This window comes from Necator americanus, chromosome III (assembly GCF_031761385.1).
Source record: "Necator americanus strain Aroian chromosome III, whole genome shotgun sequence".
NCBI classification, from domain to species: Eukaryota; Metazoa; Nematoda; class Chromadorea; order Rhabditida; family Ancylostomatidae; genus Necator; species Necator americanus.
The window spans coordinates 15,544,421-15,565,728 of record NC_087373.1 but is presented as its reverse complement, the minus strand read 5'-3'; the positions used below and the strand labels follow the sequence as shown (position 1 = coordinate 15,565,728).

The 21,308-nt window shown below is 43.0% G+C and overlaps 3 protein-coding genes across 7 annotated transcripts; all 3 read left to right on the top strand.

The window, feature by feature from the left end:
• Positions 1-4,463: 4,463 nt before the first annotated feature.
• On the top strand, positions 4,464-8,087 carry RB195_009692 (uncharacterized protein; the record flags this gene model as incomplete). Its single annotated transcript, XM_064190354.1, has 9 exons — positions 4,464-4,554; positions 4,668-4,756; positions 5,725-5,807; positions 6,011-6,129; positions 6,905-6,984; positions 7,042-7,126; positions 7,212-7,315; positions 7,859-7,939; positions 8,001-8,087. 9 exons carry the CDS (start codon positions 4,464-4,466, stop codon positions 8,085-8,087), a joined length of 819 nt encoding a protein of 272 aa, XP_064047937.1.
• A 1,829-nt stretch (positions 8,088-9,916) lies between these two features.
• RB195_009691 (uncharacterized protein) lies at positions 9,917-15,342 on the top strand (the record flags this gene model as incomplete). 3 transcript variants are annotated; one of them, XM_064190351.1, is made up of 13 exons in its annotated part: positions 10,088-10,199; positions 10,290-10,363; positions 10,422-10,505; positions 10,842-10,967; positions 11,682-11,837; positions 12,239-12,347; positions 12,442-12,530; positions 12,627-12,752; positions 12,811-12,927; positions 12,997-13,074; positions 13,132-13,234; positions 13,303-13,407; positions 15,251-15,342. In XM_064190351.1, the coding sequence occupies 13 exons, from the start codon at positions 10,088-10,090 to the stop codon at positions 15,340-15,342; spliced, it is 1,371 nt and encodes a 456-aa protein (XP_064047934.1). The 3 variants fall into 3 exon arrangements, with proteins under 3 accessions (XP_064047936.1, XP_064047934.1, XP_064047935.1); XM_064190352.1 differs by lacking the exons at positions 10,088-10,199; positions 10,290-10,363; positions 10,422-10,505; positions 10,842-10,967; positions 11,682-11,837 and adding an exon at positions 12,155-12,206 and having other exon boundaries at positions 12,285-12,347; XM_064190353.1 differs by lacking the exons at positions 12,239-12,347; positions 12,442-12,530; positions 12,627-12,752; ... (3 more) ...; positions 13,303-13,407; positions 15,251-15,342 and adding exons at positions 9,917-9,996; positions 10,649-10,777; positions 11,980-12,039 and having other exon boundaries at positions 10,081-10,199; positions 10,290-10,359; positions 10,415-10,505; positions 11,682-11,888.
• Positions 15,343-15,849: 507 nt separating this feature from the next.
• RB195_009690 (uncharacterized protein) lies at positions 15,850-18,975 on the top strand (the record flags this gene model as incomplete). Of its 3 annotated transcripts, XM_064190350.1 has the most annotated exons (9): positions 15,850-15,942; positions 16,657-16,673; positions 17,080-17,186; positions 17,248-17,330; positions 17,748-17,863; positions 17,969-18,146; positions 18,214-18,325; positions 18,586-18,703; positions 18,777-18,975. In XM_064190350.1, the coding sequence occupies 9 exons, from the start codon at positions 15,850-15,852 to the stop codon at positions 18,973-18,975; spliced, it is 1,023 nt and encodes a 340-aa protein (XP_064047932.1). The 3 variants fall into 3 exon arrangements, with proteins under 3 accessions (XP_064047932.1, XP_064047933.1, XP_013300997.2); XM_064190349.1 differs by lacking the exons at positions 17,748-17,863; positions 17,969-18,146; positions 18,214-18,325; positions 18,586-18,703; positions 18,777-18,975 and having other exon boundaries at positions 17,248-17,354; XM_013445543.2 differs by lacking the exons at positions 15,850-15,942; positions 16,657-16,673; positions 17,080-17,186; positions 17,248-17,330; positions 17,748-17,863 and having other exon boundaries at positions 17,970-18,146.
• Between the last annotated feature and the right edge of the window lie 2,333 nt (positions 18,976-21,308).

Genomic DNA, 21,308 nt, shown 5'->3' with positions numbered 1-21,308 from the left:
ACGATATGACATGATTCTGGTAAATATCCCTAATGCGACCACCAAAAACAAGCTTGTTAGGAACAGATTCTACGTTAAAAACTCCATCTGTGAATTTTGTGATTTGCTTCAGCCGTAGCTAAGACTGATGCTAATCTTTATTAGAAACAGCTAACGTTTCTGCGTTTTTGCCTTGATTTTCCACTCTCTGACGAAGGCGATAACGTTCGTTAGTTGTTAACTACGAAGAAAGACCAATCCCAAACTTGGCTACAGTTCAAGCAAACAAATGAAAGCTTAAGCATTCAATATGCAAAAATTCAAGGACAGTTGAAAATGGGCACTGGTGAGGGATGTGCCATTTGTCGTTAAGGATAACAGGAGACTGCACACAAATGGAGTTAACATGTGAGACTGAGAGTTTGATGTGCAATGCTACTTACATAGGTTAACTGGAAGGAATCCTGCAGTGAGGATTACTGAACATATGCCAAGAAAACTATGTGAAAGCTTTGCTTCAAGCAACCTCTAATCAGAGCTGGGAACATGGCGAAAAAGCCAAAACGTAAGACGAATAAAGATCCCATCCAAAAACTCGTAGGCACATCGATAGAAGATATGCACAAGAGTATACCGAAATTATAAGACACCAGTCTGAATGTCCGGCTAAAGCCGGACTTCAGACTTTCGGTGGTTTTAGCTTCGCTCGCCTTCACTGATCAATGAAAGTTAATAGTAGTGGTGTTTTCTGTAAAATTAGATTTATGTTTTTTTAACAACGCTTTTCTTCTCTTCTTTATATTATAAATTAAGGCGAAAGATTACGGAGTCTCCCTTATAAACACGTCAATTCTACATTTGGAGAATATTCGACCATCAGCTGCAAACACTCCTTCGATGCCAGAAATATACAGACACTATTTGAAAGCATTACTCGAAGTATGGGTATTCCTCCTGATTTCCCCCAATAGTTATCACAGAATGAGGTTTTAACATAAAATGACGTGAAAGACATCCTACTGATAAAGATAACGTTCCACGTCAGATCACGTGAACAACTTGCTACTATTTAAGCAGCCGTTTGCATGCGTGTTTCCACTTTCTGAGAACGGCATACTACAAACTTGAAGCGAACGAAGAAGGAAATAGATACGTGGAGGAGTCATAAAAGTGAAGAGCAAAGCGCCCTGTGGTCACGGCTATAAAACGGCTGCAACCATTTATCTTTTACGTCATGCACACTTAGTTATTGCGCACCAATGAATGGGTCCACCGACGCCGGTGGACCCGTCGCACCCGCTTCTATGGGTATCTGACGCCGGTGGACCCGTTGCACCCCCTTCCATAGGTATCTGGTGCCGATGGACCCGTCGCACCCCTTCCACAGGTATCTGGTGCCTATGAACCCGTTGCACCCCCTTCCATAGGTATGTGGTGCCGATGGTCCCGTCGCACCCCTTCTATAGGTATCTGGTGCCGGTGGACCCGTCGCACCACCTTCCATAGGTATCTGGCGCCGGCGCACCAATCTGACGCCGTTAGACCCGTTGCACCCCCTTCCGTAGGTATGTGGTGCCGATGAACCCGTTGCACCCCCTTCCGTAGGTATGTGGTGCCGATGGTCCCGTCACACCCCTTTCCATAGGTATCTGGTGCCGGTGGACCCGTCGCACCCCTTCCTATAGGTATCTGGCGCCGGTGGACCCGTCGCACCACCTTCCATAGGTATCTGGCGCCGGCGCACCAATCTGACGCCGTTAGACCCGTCGCACCTCCTTCTATAGGTATCTGGCGCCGGTGGACCCGTCGCACCACCTTCCATAGGTATCTGGCGCCGGCGCACCAATCTGACGCCGTTAGACCCGTCTCACCCGCTTCTATAGGTATCTGGCGCCGGTGGACCCGTCGCACCACCTTCCATAGGTATCTGGCGCCGGCGCACCAATCTGACGCCGTTAGACCCGTCTCACCCGCTTCTTGGTATTTGGCGCCGGTGGACCCGTCTCACCCGCTTCTATAGGTATCTGGCGCCGGTGGACCCGTCTCACCCGCTTCTATAGGTATCTGGCGCCGGTGGACCCGTCTCACCCCCTTCCATAGGTATCTGGCGCCGGTGGACCCGTCGCACCCCTTCCTATAGGTATCTGGCGCCGGCGCACCAATCTGACGCCGTTAGACCCGTCGCACCCCCTTCCATAGGTATCTGGCGCCGGTGGACCCGTCGCACCCCTTCCTATAGGTATCTGGCGCCGGCGCATCAATCTGACGCCGTTAGACCCGTCTCACCCGCTTCTATAGGTATCTGGCGCCGGTGGACCCGTCTCACCCGCTTCTATAGGTATCTGGCGCCGGTGGACCCGTCTCACCCGCTTCTATAGGTATCTGGCGCCGGTGGACCCGTCTCACCCCCTTCCATAGGTATCTGGCGCCGGTGGACCCGTCGCACCCCTTCCTATAGGTATCTGGCGCCGGCGCACCAATCTGACGCCGTTAGACCCGTCGCACCCCTTCCATAGGTATCTGGCGCCGGTGGACCCGTCGCACCCCTTCCTATAGGTATCTGGCGCCGGCGCACCAATCTGACGCCGGTGGACCCGTCGCACCCCTTCCTATAGGTATCTGGCGCCGGTGGACCCGTCTCACCCGCTTCTATAGGTATCTGGCGCCGGTGGACCCGTCTCACCCGCTTCTATAGGTATCTGGTGCCGGTGGACCCGTCGCACCACCTTCCATAGGTATCTGGCGCCGGCGCACCAATCTGACGCCGTTAGACCCGTTGCACCCCCTTCCGTAGGTATGTGGTGCCGATGGTCCCGTCACACCCCTTTCCATAGGTATCTGGTGCCGGTGGACCCGTCGCACCCCCTTCTATAGGTATCTGGCGCCGGTGGACCCGTCTCACCCGCTTCTATAGGTATCTGGCGCCGGTGGACCCGTCTCACCCGCTTCTATAGGTATCTGGCGCCGGTGGACCCGTCGCACCACCTTCCATAGGTATCTGGCGCCGGCGCACCAATCTGACGCCGTTAGACCCGTCTCACCCGCTTCTATAGGTATCTGGCGCCGGTGGACCCGTCTCACCCGCTTCTATAGGTATCTGGCGCCGGTGGACCCGTCTCACCCGCTTCTATAGGTATCTGGCGCCGGTGGACCCGTCTCACCCGCTTCTATAGGTATCTGGCGCCGGTGGACCCGTCGCACCACCTTCCATAGGTATCTGGCGCCGGCGCACCAATCTGACGCCGTTAGACCCGTCTCACCCGCTTCTATAGGTATCTGGCGCCGGTGGACCCGTCTCACCCGCTTCTATAGGTATCTGGCGCCGGTGGACCCGTCGCACTCCCTTTTATACTTATCTGGCGCCGGTGGACCCGTCTCACCCCCTTCCATAGGTATCTGGCGCCGGTGGACCCGTCGCACCCCTTCCTATAGGTATCTGGCGCCGGTGCATCAATCTGACGCCGTTAGACCCGTTCCACCACCTTCTATAGGTATCTGACGCCCGTGGACCCGTCGCACCCCCCTTTTTGAATTTCGTGACTGACACACACACACACACACACACACAGACACACGTGGCAGAATAAGCCCGCTATTATATACATGACAAGAACATCTAAACTAGAGATCTAGAACTGAACTAGAGCCGACAATAGTTCTTTTTTGCCTGACGTAATGACTGAAGAAGAAGAGCAACAGAGATGAGTAGAATTGCCAAGTTGACTCGATAGCACAAAATTTGTCAAATAATGCATCGACATGTGGCAACGATAAGGTAGGTCGATTGGTTGCTAACGGAGACTTACCAAGATAACCCAGTCACTCCGGATATTTGCCTCACATGTTTGGAATGAAATGCTTATAAGAAAGGCTTGCGTGGCGTGTCGTATGTGTGCTTGGTTACTTCTTGTGGGTGACTGGCTGTAAGATGGGACTAAATGTGATTCTTGTGAATGCTATTGTGAATTCGAATGGTCTACACATCAGAGGGAAATCCTGATACATTTGAAGATGAATGAAATTCCCAATTTGACTCGACAGTACAAAATTTGCAAAATAATACTGCGTCGACATGTGGCCACGAAGTCATGGGCTTCAGTAGCAGTGGCTTGGGAAAGCAGAGCGCTCGTCTTATCCTTTTAGACTCTTCGAGCAGTGTGAAATCACATTTAGAATTCTGCTTTGGGCCTTGTCAAGCTCGCTACGCTTGCAATAGCTCAGCTCTGCGCATTTGCGTCGCGTCGTCTACCACCTCTATGGTTGATGCACTTCCTCATATTGTGTACACTATAATACCCCACCCACGGACGAGCGCTATTGCCACCTATATGTGCGGACTTTATTTTGGCACTTCAGAATCTTTGTTTTCTTTTAATATTTTGTAGCTTATGTGTCTTGGAATAATGTATAAACAATTATGAATGCAGTTCTTCTCCAATATAGAGTTTAGATGGGAAGTTAAACTCACTTTATTTGAGGTCACCATGCCGAAAGAGAAAAAGAAAGATGATATGAACACAGAGTTGGAGCATGTCGACAGGAATATCTCATCTCTCAACGCCATTCCTCGGCTATGTGAGTAAATTTCGGTTTTCAAAAAGGAAGACTCAGAATTGAAAGAAGATGCAGCTAAATTTAAAAGTTTACTCGCATATTTACTGGGATAATCTTAACTTCAAACCTTGCAGTTGAGATGACCTACTTGACTCGATTGACTCTAAGTCATAACAAACTTACCTCCATTCCTCCAAATATCGCTGACTTGGAAAATCTTCAGGTTAGTCAGACGACACACGCATGTTACTTTCGTCATTTGCTTCTATTTAGATATTATATTGCGTTGTAGCTGGTTTGTATATTACATTGTCCGCACATCTTTCCTTTAGTTGGATCAATACAAGATTGCCGCATATCTGATTTATTACTATTATTATCTGATTATGTGAAATCTTTCAGACTTCACCCTACATCACTGCAGTCCATTTGCTTCCCTTAATTTTAAGTGAAAGAAAGAAGTAAAGTAAGCTGAAGTAATAACCTAGTTATTAGAAGTCCCATTTATCACACCTTTTACCTTATAAACAGATTTAATGCTATGATTCTTATCTAATAGGTCTTCTATTCTCTTAGCGCATTAAAAAGGAATTTTTTGCAAAAGTATGATCCCATTGATTTTCTGTAGACTAGGACACTGATTCTGATTCTAGATACCTCCGTCGTATATTGGTCAAAATTTTGAACATATGTTCAAACAAGATTCATTTACAAACTCCTGCTAATGAATGGTAAGAGCTTCCCTTACGGACCCGCATAGAGAATAGAACAAAGCAGAACATGAAGACTCCTAAGTTGTCAATGGCTGCAGAAACCATCTCAGAACCTTTATATTGAAGAACAAAAAACAAATCCACAAAGTGACCACGTGAAATAAGGAAGATAGGAAGCTCCAGCTCCATTTATTTATCACTTCGTTAAATAAGGAGCAGTGCGAGAATTATCAAAACCTGAACTAAAAAACACACGAAGAACTCCTGCTAATGAATGGTAAGAGCTCGAACTTCGAAAGAACTCGAAGGATTTATCTTCGACTACCCTCGGTGAACTTTTGAGGCATCTTCCCCCAGTTCGAGACTTTGTTGACTCATTTTTGTTTTTGGAACTAAAACTTTTCACTACTTCGCAGAACGGGAACTATATCTATTTGTTTTACTGAAACAGTTTACCATAAAAAATTATACCTTGTAGGTGCTCACACTGTGGAACAACCAGATCGAGGAACTGCCGTCTTCGATATCCAGTCTCTCCAAACTCCGTATCTTGAACGTAGGGTCGGTCATTAAAACAATTGACGTCATACATCTTTAATAAATCAACAACTTTTTCTTCAAATAGGAGGCGGATTGTGGGTGTATATGTTCCTTTTAGAATATACATTTTCTTTGAAAAACTAACAGCACAACCAACCCGAGGATTGTTGAAATTTCGAAGCTTCCCAAAAGAGCAGTCGAGTTTACGAAGTATGAACTTTCAGTATGAACCGTCTCTCTGTTCTTCCACGAGGTTTCGGTTCATTCAAGTCGTTAGAGATTCTCGATCTGACCTACAACAATCTAAACGAAAGGAGTCTCCCTGGAAATTTCTTTTTCATCGGTATGCTAATGCTTACGGTTGCTATTCAGAGTACAACATCAATGAAAGAGAGCACAAATCTTCTTCAAATTTACTTTTTTCATCTTCGGCAAGTACTGTCTGGACTAAAAAATCTCGCCTTGTTCACTGTAGAGCGGCGTCCGCCATTTGCACAATTGGGGAGGAGGAGAGACTTTTAAGACACAATATCTTAAAGGCATCAGCTCACGAATCTGAGGTGGTACGGATTTCAGGTGGAGCATTTGTATACGGGATTGTAGATTATGGAGATAAAGGTGATCCCGTCCATTCTTTCTAACTGCCGTAATGAACGGAAGATATGGCTTCGGGCGTTCCCGCGCGCTATCTTCTACAAGGAGTTCGATTGGAGCGCGCTAGCCCTATACACGCGCCGCATGTTCCGGGCCGTTTTTTACGGCAATTAGAAAGAAATGGACGGGATCACCCTTCTCTCCATAATCTACGATCTCGTATACAGATACCCCACCTGAAATCCGTACCACCTCAGATCCGTGGGGTGATGTCTTTAAGAGAAAGGCGGTTGTGAAAGCCCTCGTAAACTTCCAACGTTGTGAGATGGGAAGCGTCTTACATAGTAAACACTGAAGGTTATCCACGTTAATGACAAAATGTTGATCTTTTCGAATCTCTCTTGCCAGGGTGAAATGGTGGTTGTTCCATCATTCAAAGTTATATACAGTGCTAAACTTGTGTCCTTTCTAAAAATTACGTGTGTCTCACCTGTAGTGACTCACTAATTGAACCATTTTTTCAGAGACTCTACGAGCGCTTTACCTCGGTGACAACGATTTTGAACTTCTTCCTGGCGATGTGATGAATCTTCGTAATCTGCAGGTTCTAGCTTTGATATTTGCTGAAGACAGCTGATTTTTCAAGCTTTAAATGCTTAAGATCCTTGTACTACGAGACAACGACCTCCTCGCAATACCCCGAGAGATTGGGCACCTCAATAACCTGAAGGAGCTGCACATTCAAGGTTCGCTTCTTTAGCGTAAATTATGAAAACCATCGACAACAACTATTGCATTAAAACTTTGATCTTAGTCAAGCATATTTTTCAGGAAACCGCCTCACTATCCTACCACCAGAACTAGGAGTTCTAGACTTGATCGGAAACAAACAAGTTCTAAGATTGGAACACAATCCATGGGTCCCAAGCATTCAGGTTAGAAAGAAAAAGTAAATCGGTTATAAAAAAACTTCTGCAAAATGGTTGTTCAAGGGTTCTCGTTCACCCACCTGCAGTGTGTTTATGTACTAGGCATAGCATAACGTGGCGTTCTTCGCTCACTACTTAGTATAACGATTCATTCCAAATCACCAATTCTTTGTTTGATCCCAGTTCTAAGACTATGCTTTGTGTTTGCATATAATCGAGCCAATAGCACCGAAACTTGCTTGGCTCCGCCGCAGCAATTTGAGTGCAACTGGATACGCAATTGCACCAGACTTCAAACCGTTTTGACACCACACGACGGCTTGAAGCCTGGTTGATTGAGTTTGATTTGTAAACCATAAGGTATATGTGCATACATGTGTGCCTACCTGGCATGATCCTGCATGAATACTACGTTCCTATTGATTTGTTCTTGTCCAGCTCTTACGATAATATCGAGTCAACAATTCTTAACGATAGGCGTAACACATGTAACCGTTGGACGTTTCTCCTTTGTCCGTTGCCTGAACTACTTCAAAATTTGTGTATTAGGAACAATTCGACGCAAGAGGAGCTCAAGGTGTTATGGACTTTATCCGTAGCGAACAGTACAAGTACTTCTACGGACGACAGGTGCGTCAGCTCTAGTGTGATCTTGTCGCTTTGAAATCGAAACACTGAATCAAAATTCCAGGAAGTAACAACCGGTCCAGTCCCTCCGAAACGAAATAAGGAGAAGAAGATCTCCAGAAAAACGCATCAATCGCAGTGCGGCTCATAGGGCAGTGCGCGCGTGATTGTGACTGGTCGTTGTACCAAACAATGTTCCATTCGTACATTGCCCGCGCGCAACTTTCTCAACGTTAGCACAAACTTGCGCGCGGGCAGAGACAGTCATGATTGCGCGCTGTTTTGCAAGCATCTGTTGGTGCTACACCGCTCATATTATTAATTTCATCAATTGGAATTGAGTACATTTGTATCTGTAAGGTCCCGTATTTAGCAATAGTCTCCTTGCCAAATGTGAATAAAGCTTTAACTGCGGGCTTAGACAGACTTCTACCTATACTCAGAGTTTACTCTGATATTACAACTATCTCCACATTTCCTTAGTCGAATTTTCAATTGTTTTCTGGATAATATTAGTGGTACTTCCGAGAAAAACCAAGAACCAGAGGCATACGCAGCAAATTAATATGTGATAGTTTCGCTGTGCCCGTATATTTCTGCATCAAAGCCTAACTCTTACCAAGTTCATAATCTGAAATTTCATTTATTTTCAGGCACCTATTACGATTAATAGGCTTATTCACATGATTGAGAACCCTTGATACGCTATTCTAGTCCATCTGACCTTTTTTTTACATGGTCTGATTGGCCGCGGTGTTGGAGTGTTGATGGAAAGTCTACTGTTCTCTTCTGCACCAATACGAAGGGGTCCTCACGAAGCAATGAACGTATTAAAAAGAAGGAGCGGGAGGCTGACAAAGTCCTAGTAATGCCAAGCATGCTCAAGAAATAGTCCTACAACGAAACCAAGGTACCAGAAACTGTATAGCAAGAGAGAGCCATTATGACCAAATAATCGATAGGATAATACGATGTAGTGGCGTGGTCCCGAAGAGATTGTGTATTGCTGTAATAGCTATAGGTCATGTGCAGATTTGCAGTCGCATACTGTGACATTGTATTTCTTGTTTGGATCCGGTCTTTGTAAAAACCACTTCCCCTGTTTATAGATCTAGTGGCTTGGCATTTCAAGATTTTTGTGTTGAAGTTTGCAGTCTCATCGATCCTACAGCCTCAAGGTGGTATTTCAAGTTACAACGAGGTGTTGAATTGACAAAAAAAAACCGGTCTTTTGAGCGAAAGTGGTCCCATGATCCACGTTTTGAGAAGCATTCAGATCACTACGCTACGTATGTATCTGCTTCGTCCCACAACGCAGAACGTCCAGACTTTCATGACGTTTTCCCTTTTTTGGACAAAGAAGGTTTAAGTGATCGTTGTTTCAATTTTATGCAAATCCTAGAGATAGAAAACCCATTGTCCAGCACTATTAATATAGTCAAATCATTATTATCTACAATCGGATCAGAATGATCTGAATTTGCGTAAGCGGTGTACTCGAAGTGGGAGGTTGGAGCTTGGGTTCCGATCGAGGTGGGAACTGCTGGAGTGGAGCCAGCAGTGTTCTCACCTCGATGGCAGGTGCCTGCATAATTGCATTAAGGTTCAGATCGGATTCGGCCAACGACCAGAAGCGTAAAAGCGCCAGGCATGGGAGCTGGAAATTTGTTGACCCTAGCGAATGAAGCACGGTGTAGTTGCGTGAGCGGCTGCACTCGAAGCGGAGCGGTGGAGATGGCGGTCATTGCGAACTATAGCGACTGATGATACTAGCAAGGCCCCATCTACACTAACGGCTTCGCTCCTCCGCGCCTCTTCGAGCGCAGCCGCATCTACACCGTCACCCATGTCTTTTTGCCTACTTTATAGTTGGATTAAAACGACATGAGGCACGGGCGGTTGCGTAAGCGGCGCAGTATAGCATAGCGGTTGGAATCGTGTTGGGATTCTCGCTATCGCCACCCATCTCAGCAGTTCGCCATGGTTCCACTTGGATTCCAACCGCTACACTCCACCGCACCGCTTCGAGCGCAGCTGCTTACGCAAGTATCCGAGAATAGGTCTAACTCACTTGTCTGTTAACACGCTCAATTTCTTCTATGTTCACACTGCTTTACTCGTCGCTATTCGGTTGGAAACTTCAGCGATTGCATGGTCGCTAATTCGTCGGTCCAGTTCAAAAGTGCGCGCGAATTGCATGAACTTGAATGTTCCACTGCCGCTCCATTGCCGTCAGGATGTTCAACGCTAGATGAACTGATCGGTAGTTCTGTTACTAATCTTGAGTTGTTCTTTCACTTTTCTATGTTTATCCGTTGATAAAGTTGCTGAGTATAGCCCACTGGATGTTCAGGTGGAGGTTTTTTACCTGGATGTGTAACCGAAATTTCTGGTGAGGCGGGATGCGGAAAGTCACAGATATGGCAAGTGCTTTTGAGTGCGACCATTTCCAAAAGTCGTAGTTAGTCGTTATTTTAGTATGCAGTTTGTCGCAACTACTATTGCTCGTGGTGCGAACGTCGTTTGCATCGAAACTGAGCGTGGGTTTTCGGTGAAGAGGGTCCACCAGGTTTGTTGTTTCACGCGTTCGAATAGTCCTACAGCCCCTGTGACGACTCTGAACGTAAACGTTCTAATGAGGCTCTCTGCTTGTTGTTGAGAGGAGGCCACAGTGGATTTCCCATGAATTACTGCTGATCAAGGCAGTTCTAGATGTTGGGGTATCACACAAACGACGTAGGTGCCGCTATGCACCGTCTTCTTATTTCTTCGCCGACTACCATGGAGCAAATGATGTATTTACTTACGAAATTGGAAGGGTCGCCAGAACAGTTAGCTACGGTTCGGTTAACTTACTGCAGTTTTGTGAGGGTTTGTGAAGATAATCTTCTTCCACGTTATTCAGACTTCAGCTGTTGTCGTGGATGCTATTGCGACATTTTTCCGTGGCTGCTCTTCCAAGGAAGAGTTTCAAGAATGGAGAAATGTGCTCACGATATTGTTTAAGATCGCACTTCATCACAGCATTGCGGTGAGTCGCTAACAACGTATTAAGCTTCTCATGATATACCAATGTTTCTTAACAAGACTTATGCCCATCGAAATGAGGCGTTTCGCTTTTCATGCGTAAACACTGAAAAACGCTGGAAATAAATCAGATTGCCTTTTTTTGTTCGCTAAGTAGAAACGAAAATCCGGAAGAAGCCAGAAGTAGAAACATAGACCTGAAGGGGCGGATAATTTGAAGATTTTGAAGCCGACTTTCTGCAAAAGTATAGTTTTATGCAATCTGATATTTGTGGCGATCGATTGCAGCAGAGAATCATATGTTGCATTTTTTCTGCTCTGTGCGAGATGCACTTTCTTAGCCTTGGAAAATTATCAAGGATGTTACGTACACCTTGTCATGAAGAAGGCAGAAATCATCGGACTTCCAGTGCGCTTGGAGGAAAATGTAGTTGAGGGGAGGGGGAACCCGGTAGGGCCCTTATTTCTGACGCTCTATGCTACTCTTTTCTCTTAGTATCTTTAGCTTACATCTCAGAGATCTTCTGAGACTAATGTTTAGATCTCAGAGCCCTGACTGATTTAGTTATTTATTTTCATAAATAAGGGCGTCACTGAGTGGCCACAACTACATTAACCCTCTAGAACTGAGGTACTGTAGAAATGTTCTGTTCTATTTTTAGGATCCCGGCCATTAGTTTTGTTACTGAGATAGTTTTAAAACGTTAATTTTTTGTAGGTAATCTACGTTAACCATGTCACTGCACGTGAAGATGTCACTTCTGGCGAGTGGACAACGATGCCTTTTCTCTCTTCGGGTTTCACAAGACGACCGACCATTCAGCTATGGTTGGAACGAATGCGCTGTGGATCTGAAGAAAAGAGGCAGATCACTGTGAGAAAATCTCCGTTTTGTCCCAGTAAAACAGCTAATTATAGTATCACTGTAAGTTTTTCTTTTTTGTAATAGGGAATCCTAACCTTTCCAGCCAAATCTTTTTTACAGTAACACCTTAGAGACATTTTATGTTCTTCAGGATTCCGGCGTATCATTTGTCTGCGGCGTTTCTCTTCATGATACTTCAACCTTTATATGAACTGCCAAATAAATTGAAGTATATAATGTAATTTTTCATTTTGGGGATGCAGCCCATAGTACCTCAACGCATTCGAATTGAACCGAAAATATTTTTATTGATACAGTTCCCATTAATGCGATTTTCTGCCATCCTTAGTGACCAGGGTTCAGTTGAATCGTTTTCAAGCAAGTTTTTTTTCTTTTTTCTTGTTCCTCAGTTATTCTCATTTTACCGTAACTTCAATATCATGGCTATTTCCACAGAATGTGTCGGCGCTGTTGCTCATTTGTGTAAGAAGCGTTGTATACTGAGAATTACGGACGATGGTAGGTTAGCTGATTGTTGTTTAAGTTACTCTTTTGTTCAAATAATGGTGCATTTATCTTCTCGATTGGTGATTCTGTTCCGTTTTGTGTTTAGGAATGTGTTTCGTGGCAAATGACACTCTTCGTGAGCAGGGGAATTTCCTTAGCGTATCCATCCCTTCTCGACCCGATTTTGAAATCTTTGTGAGTGTATTTTTGCAAGCTAAAGTTATGTGGGTCTCGCCTTTTCTTGATACCCGTCTGCATCGAGTCCATTGAGGTTGGAGTGTTATTTTGCAGAATTTTGCTGGTGTATCTGATGAGAAAAATGAGATTGTTATGGAGCTTGACATAGACGATTTCGAGAAGAGTGTAACTGGCATCCACTCCTATCTCAAAATTAAATTACGACAGAAATCAAACCAGGTTTGTTACTTAGTTTCCGTGACTTATCCATCGACATGCATCAATATTCCTTCATTAGAAACCTTTCCTTCAACTGGAGTTGCGAGACAGGGGTACTATTCATGAACTTCCCATAAGATTGATTAAAACAGCTCATTGGTCAATGTATCGGAGACCAAATACTCCTAGAGGGATGGTGCGTTGTGTGTTTACATTTTTTCAAACACAGGAGTTTTTTTCGTGGGTATCATCTGGATTTTTCCAGATGGGGATCTATTTTCCTCCAATTAAACCTGTTATGAGGGTGCTTCAGTCTCTGAGGCACGTAGGAAACAGAAACATCGTGAGTTCTTACATCAAAGCGTAGCAGCGTTTCACACTAAGTCTGCCTTGTTTACAGACTTTGAAGTTAAGCAACAGCGGTGAAATGCACTTAAAATGCCGCATGGAGCAGACAGAAGTAATCGTTTATTTTACCGATCTAGCGAACGACACAGTGACTGGTCGGTTTATGTGCTTATTACTCTCGTATACATTCTTTTTCTAAAATTCTGTCGAAATTTTCTTACAGAGGAACAGTCTCAAGAGCACTGGTGCACCGTGCGGTTGTCATTGAAAGTTGTCCACATGTTCTTTTCTGCGTTCATGTTTATGGCTAATCTGAATGTCCTCTTGAGTGAGTTGACCTCTAATTACTAAACACTATATGTATATACATTAGTATATATATTATATATATATATATATATATATATATATATATATATATATATATAGCGTAAAACAAAACTAGCTCTAATCGAGTTGTATTTTGGGGCAAAAAAAAACATTCCAAGAGCGCAAAGACTATTTTTAACTCTTAGAAGCATCACCCCACGAATATGGGGTGGTGCGTGTCTCAGATAGCCATATATTATATTATATTATGATATTATGCCTATACGGGGTCGTAGGTTGTGGGGAGGAGTGTGATTCCGTCCATCTTTTTCCTAATTGCCATAAAAAATGGTCCGGAAGATACGGCGCTCAAATAGAACTCGTTCTAGAAAATAGCGCCCCGCAGCGCTCGAAGATTAGGAAGAAATAAGCGGGATCCTACCCGTTTCTGCAATCTAATGTCCCATATAGTCTTTAACCATCGGAAATCCATATCACGTCAGATGTGTGGGGTGATGCCTTTAAATGCCGATTGCGGACCCACAACTTTTGTACGAACTCTCAAACAGTAGGGACTTTTCTTTGGTTTGGAGAACGATCTGTACATTTTTCAAAAGTTCTTGCTAATTGCTTTGCTTGCTAATTGCTGCTTAAAGCATTTACATTCTTCCTGTTTAAGCATCCCACAATCTTATGTACGTCTTTCCCTGAGCTGCCATATCATTGTCCCCTGTGCTCATTTTTCTGGGAATATTTTATTCACCTAATAGAGTAGAAAGAAGCAGAGCGAGCGCTTTTTTCTTCTCGCAGGCATATCTTTATGAAATTTTGTGACTAGTGATGTTAGTCGTAACTTGGTGTAGTACGTCTGAACTTTTAGTAACAAAGGACAAAACTGACTTAGAATCAGTGTGTTTTATTTAAAGTTTATTGGCCTTTTCATATGTTGGCGTTGATTTTCTGCCTTTATTTATTCCTGAGTGAAGGATTAATGAAGTTTTGTAATCGTGTACAACATTCAACCGCTTATTTTCTTTTTGGTCCACTAATAACTAGTTCATACGTTGTACAACAGAACAGAAGAAATTTGTTAAATTATTTATGCTCCTCTTATGAATATTGCTGTAACGTAATGATCTTTATAAACACGCTATGACGATTTTAAAACCTATTCGACAGATTTTTATACATAATGAACCTCGATTTGATAAAACACACCGTCCATCATTCCCTCCATGCTTCTATTTCTCCTGTCTAACACTCATTTCCAAAAATTGAAGTTGATCCAAACGGATGTTAGATTTGCTATAATTTCTCAAAATTTGAAAGCCATGACTGGCCAACTAGAAAGGCATTAATTTAGAGAACTTTTTTAATCATAGGTGCGATAGGGAGAAGCCGGACCCTCCTCAGGTGAAAGGGGTTTATCTCATGGGGTGCAGCTCAAGTGAACGGGGTCCTTTCGTCAACTGTCCAAAAGTGAAGGGGGTAATTTCGCCAACCGTTTAAAAGTAAAGGAAGTTCCTTCCCCAACCGTTCAAAAGTGAGGGGGGAGGGGGGGAGGGAGAGGGTCAGAGCACCGGCTCCGACTATCGCATCTATGTTTCTAATGCCTAATTTCTAATTTCTACCGCGACTTTAGGTACAGCACTAGCAGAATTAAACGCAGCACTGAAAGCGTAAATTTTTGACCTTGTGCTACACAGAGTTGATATTATAGTGTTTTCATTGAACGTAATAAAACCAAATCTTTTTTATCTTTTTGCTATATTAGTCCGGAGTCTTATATTATGTAATTATTTCTCACAGAAAGCTTTCGTTTCGAAGAATTTTTGAACGGTGAGATCTGCCATATGTTTCAGATGTTGTATCTGACCGTTTCGCTGAATTCATCGTGCGAAGAGATGGGCTCGAGGTGTCGTTTCTTGTAGGAGGAGTCAACGATGTTCTTTGATCTTCACGAGTCTCTTGAATTGCACATATTTTGAAGCGTTATGTTGTTATGTATTCTCGTCACCTCATGTTGTAATCGCCGTCTTCATCAATATCTGTAACTTTCATACCTCGGAACATCTGAATAGGGGGTCGGCTGGATAACGGACTGAAAATATCGCAGTCAACCTGGAGGGTGCAGATGAGTCATCGTAGGCGCCAACAGCTCCGGCGACGCATTGTTCGCATATTCCGTCGGATCTCATCGATTGCTACCACCGGACTTTCTTAAGATCTCAGTTAGATTTTGTTATTCTGTTGATTCTGATTATCTTAGGTTGAGGTGATATGAAATGGCCCCATTTCAATTGATTAATGTGCTTTAATTTATCTTCTGTAGAAATTTCTTTATAAATTTTTATTCCATTGCTGTTTGCCTTGTTCATATCATATTGAGGTTACTCAGACCTGTTCCTTCTTGCTTTCGTTCTATACATATCGACTGTCAGCATATCCATTTCTTCAGTTGATGGTTAGTGCAATGGATGAGCAACTTGCTGATTGTCGAGAAGTATTTTGCTATTTCGACAGCAGAGGAGATGAGAAAATAAGTGTTCAGCAGGTAGGTTTCTAACGGAGTTGTTTCCATTCGTATGTTCGCGGTCCATTCTAACTTCTATCGGATTAGTATTAATTAAAAGACATCACCCCACGAATCTGAGATGGTGCGGATTTCAGATGGAGTATTCTTATACGGGATAGTAGATTATGGAGAGGGGGTGATTCCCTACATTTCTTCCTATATGCCGTAAAAACGGTCCGGAAGATGCGGCGCGCGCAGAAGGCTGGCGCGCTCCATCGAACTCGTTGTGGAAAATAGCGCGCCGGATCCCTCGAAGCCGTATCTTCCGGGCCGTTTTTTACGGGATTAGGAAGAAATGGACGGAATCACCCTTCTTTCCATAATCCAGGGCTTTCTGTGCATGCATGTGTGAGACATATAATAGTGGAAATGGGAAACAAAATGTAATAAAATCTATAGATATCAAAGTTCCAGTGTAGTTAAGCTTGAAAATAGGGGCGCTTTCAGTTTATTATAACAAATTGCAAAGTACTTAGGGCTTACCATTTGTTTTATATAGCTGTGTTTGTCGTGTAGTTATTTGTAAGTTAAGAGTTAGGTTCATATCAGCATCTTCATTAATATCTCTTTTATGTCGGTGATGTGCTTCGAGCGCTTGGTCAAAATCCAACCGAAGCAGAAATCAGTCGATGTTGCGGAACGTATGAGAAGGAGGCACGCCTTTCCTTTGAAGATTTTGTTCCCATCTTCCAGTCAGTCAGCAAGAATCGGTTTGTTGAGTTTTTATTCCAGATATATATGTATATATTTGTGTTTTTCACTTTTTTCGTTAAAGCGCATTGTTTTACTTTGGCGCTATTTTCTTATGTAAAGCAAGACTGTTTTGAATGTATTCTAAAAATAATTCTATTAATGAGATGGAATTTGTAAGAGCTACTTTTCATGCATTTTTTGCATCTATCAGTATCTAGCTACACATCTATCCATTAATTTCTCCCTCAAGACGTGGTGTTAACGAGTAGCGTTCTCCACTTAATGTAAGTTTTCATTGTGAAATCTTCGACCACTTTAAAGAGAATCAGTATTTTCTGCACAAGCATGCGTTACCAGCTTTTCAAAAATGCTTGATCCTTAGTAACTCTACATAAACTCCTGTAACTGCTCATGTATTTTTAGTGAAAAACACACAGTTGAGGAATTTGTTGAAGGGCTTTCTCATTTCGATAAAGAAGGAAATGGACTGATCAATGTTGCAGAGCTGCGTCATCTGCTAACTACTCTAGGTTAGTAATATATATGCTTGGCGGTGACTAATGCAATGTTTCTAAATTTGTATGCGTTTAGGGGAGCGCTTGTCTGATGAAGAAGTTGATCAGCTTCTAGCTGGACACAACGATTCACATGGCAATGTTAACATTGCAGATTTTGTACGCAATGTCATGAATTCCTGATTTCAGTGCTGTATGCTTATTTGGCGAATGATTTGTTCCGTATGTATCTGGAATCTTTCTTTGTTCTCGTCCATCTGGATGTCTCAGTTATAGCAGCAACAGTGATGCCTACCAGTATTTCGTGCTTTCGATCATTTCATGGCACTGATCTGAATCGCTTTTATTCATCCCATGGTCCTCAATCAGTAATAAAAGGCATCTTCACTTTATTGGTCATTGTATGCTAAATTGTCGAATAATTAACAATAAATACTCATTTGTATCGTTTATTCCTATTTTCGAGTTTGCTGCCCTCATATATTGTGGTTGAACCCTTCACAGTGCTTGTCCGAGTTGTCTGAGTGCTCTCTGAGTTTTTTTCCCTTACACGAAATGGATATAAGAAGTCTATAGGTGGAGTTATTTACGGTGGCGTGGCTTTCGTATTTGAATGAGAAAATCTCTTTCAATGTGAAGCGAGTAAAGACAATCAGTAAGCAGATAGAAGCGCATGGTCACATTGTGAATCTGTAAGGATGTTCCGTGCGAAATCCAGTCATGTTCCACTACTATCTTGTATTCGTAGGATAGTTTCTTTGGAACTAACTATCTGAGCATTTTTTTTTAAATTGCAGAATGTCGGGTCCTGGTGCTCCGGCTGTGGGAGGAGATAATTCTGGATACACAGATGACAACGAAGGTGGTGATGGTGCGTCGATGGATGCAAGCCGTGATATAGCACATATCAAAGCGATTTTGGAAGAAGCCGGCATCACTGATTATGACCCACGTGTAGTACACCTGCTTCTAGATGTACGTTTTTGCTGACATATAGTGCCATTTCATCTTCCTGGTCTTACAAATACTATTCCGCGTTTAGCTCCTTTACACTACAACTTCTGGTTTGCTTACTGAAGCAAAGGCTATCTCGCAACATTGCGGCAAAATGGTGATCGATGAAACAGATGTGCAAATTGCAGTAGAGTTCAGTGGTAAGTGTAAAATCTTTTCGCATCCAAGCTTTTATTTCTTCAAATTTCTAAAGTTTATTTTGTTGATTTGTCTTTCTGTTTTTTTGTATTCAATCTAGAAACTGTGTATTAAAGGAAACGAAGGGTGTTGAAATATTTCTGCTGCGATTCTAACGGCTAGTGTTTACTGGCGTTCTGACTAAGACATCATAGCACAAATCATCACTGCTTTATTTTAAGTTGTCTTTTCATTAAAGTGTTCGGGTGATATTCATATACAGGTCTTTTATGTGATGGAAAGCCGAATCGTGCAGAACTTTTAAAAATGGCTACTGAACGAAACGCGCAACCATTACCTCAAATTCGACACAACTTCGGATTGAAGCTCCCAAATGACAGGTTCCATTCCACTTATTGATCAGTATCAGTGATTAATTTATTTGCAGTTAAATCTGTGAAAGTATGACTTCAGATTTTGTTTACTGCAACCAAATGTTGAGTGGCGAGGTTCAGACCGAACTGCTGCCGATTTGTTAGCGAACAATGCACCAGTCACTGTTGGCCAACCTCCTGGACATGGAGGTTACGTTGACGACAGCCTTCAGCAACTGCGACCTGAGCATGTTACGAATTTGCTCAAAAGACCAGCTGAAGAAGACTTTGATGTATAAATATATGTATAATGTGATAATATTGGACCTAAATAGATCAACACGACATTTTTCAAGTAAGGTTCGTGCTGCAAGTTAAATTGTCTCTCATATTTGTCTCACTGAATGAGATGTCTCTGGTAAGGCTATGCTGAGCATATTGTAGAACTTTTTTTTTTGATCGGACTCCGTAACGTGTTACATGAATTAATGCATACGTTTTCTGCTGAGTTACTCAGGGTTCGTGTTTGATCTCATTTAAAAGCTTTTTTCTAGTCTAGAAACATGAGAACTATTTTTAAAATTTCCCCGAGATTCGATCAGTCGGAGATGGTCATGGTACTAACAAAACTTCATGCAGTAGAAGTGGTTGTAAGTGTGTGGAGAGCGCAACTGATCCCATACATGAAGTTTCGCAAAGGTAGTTCCCAGGGTTCTGCAAGCTACGATTTCTGGTACGTGCCGTGCGATCGAGAAATTTACGTCAAATGAACTCTTATGCGCTGGGCTCCAGTGTGAGTTGGAAATCTCGTCTTCGTGGTGTCGTATAGATGCTGCTTAAAATGACTCGAGCATGAATCAGGTCTAGTAAATGCGACTATGGCAGCAGTACCTCTAATTCCAGCAATGGTATCCGAGGCACAGGAAACGAATGTTGGGTGCTAACAGTAGGCTGGCACACTACTCGCAGGATTTTTTCTTTTTATTTTGACAGGTTGCCCTTAAAAAAGGCATGTAAACTACCTCCTGCTCAACGTTGCGGTTAAGTGAGATACGTGGTAACCAATCGGTTCATGAACTGCCCTATCAGTTGGGAAAGCCGTATAACAGTCAAAAACGATTTTTGTTCATTGAGAGCGACTAAGTGGAACTCGAGTTCAGTCTAATTGGGGCAGTGTTGAGTGTCCTTCCAACTACCTCCTGCCCTTTTTCGAAGTCTAGCTTGTAATAAGCATCCACAGTAAAATAAACAGCAAAACTAACGGAAAAGGTCTAAGACCAGGTGATCCTAGTTGATTCTGTCCATGCAGGATCCACGAATTCCCGAGGAGCTCATTTGCACCGTGACGCCTAATCTGAGCGGAACTTTGGTGGGAGTATGACTTTTATCATTCTCCACAATTGTTTCGACCGGATCTCGACGGTGAGAACGTAGGTTGTCACGCAGTTTGTGCCCTATGTAACTGACCTAGAAGAGAGGCAGTGGGGCTAGCGCTTCCGATTGGTGGGACCCTCAATCATCTTTGCGGTCCGATTACAGCCAGCGAGGTCTGTATCTCGAGCTTCACGGCGCCAGTTTTAGTTCAGTTACTTTCAGAAATGCTCCAGGCTTCATTTCAATTTTATCCAATTGCATCGGTTTGTCGCTAGAGTGAAGTATTATTCAGAAAATATTCGTATAAATCTAGTGCACAGAAGGGCAATTTCAAAAGGACCAAATATCTGGATTATTCGAATGTTTGAGTTGCGTTGTCATCGTGGTATTGACTTGTCTAAGAATTCAAAAAAATCTTGACGAATCTCTACTAATTTGAGAAAGGTTCGTCTTTTGGAGCCGTTTCCACAACGTTTTTCCAAACGGCCGAACAATTCACCCGCAACGATGCAGCCTGACAATTTTAACTTGCCGCAGTCAAAAGAAGGAGCAACGTAAAGAGTGCGTAAGCATTGAAAATTATTTTTCGCTTCGTTTGTCGCTGGGACTTGCGTCTTTTTCCTTCATAATACGAAGTCTATGAAAATGGCTTTAGTTTGCTCGCAGTGAGGTCGGGATCAAAGAAGGAGAAGTCCTTGTGGTGACGGGTATGCAACTTTGTAGCTGAGGAATGTCATGCATTTGTTTCCCGCTGTTTGTCACTTTTATCGATTATAATTATGAAGAGCTCTTTCATTTTGTTCTATGTTTTCTAATTGTATCGTTGATTCCACCTACCTGTACAAGTTTTTTTTTTTGAATCTGTCGTCTGCCATAAGAAGATAAGCAGATGCGGTTTATTAAATCTATGCACAATTCCAATGTCATTTTCAAGCGTATTCCTCGCTATCTCCTCTCTAGTGAGGTCTGTTCATACCTACAATTAGAATGTCGGTAGACGACGTTAGAACAAAATCAATTAATGGCTAACAGCGAATGAGTAAGTGATGGAAACAGATGTCGATTGATGTCGGTTGCCAGCTGAACCCGGCTGGATTCAACAATTCATGTAGCTGTTTTGGAGGAAGAAGCTTTGACAATTCTATTAGTTGCGGGTTTTGAAATGTGCGACATATTTGTTCGCAAAAGCAACATTGAAGCAAAATTGCTAACTAGATTTTTGTTTATTAGATAAGTGAATGTCATTTATCACAATGAA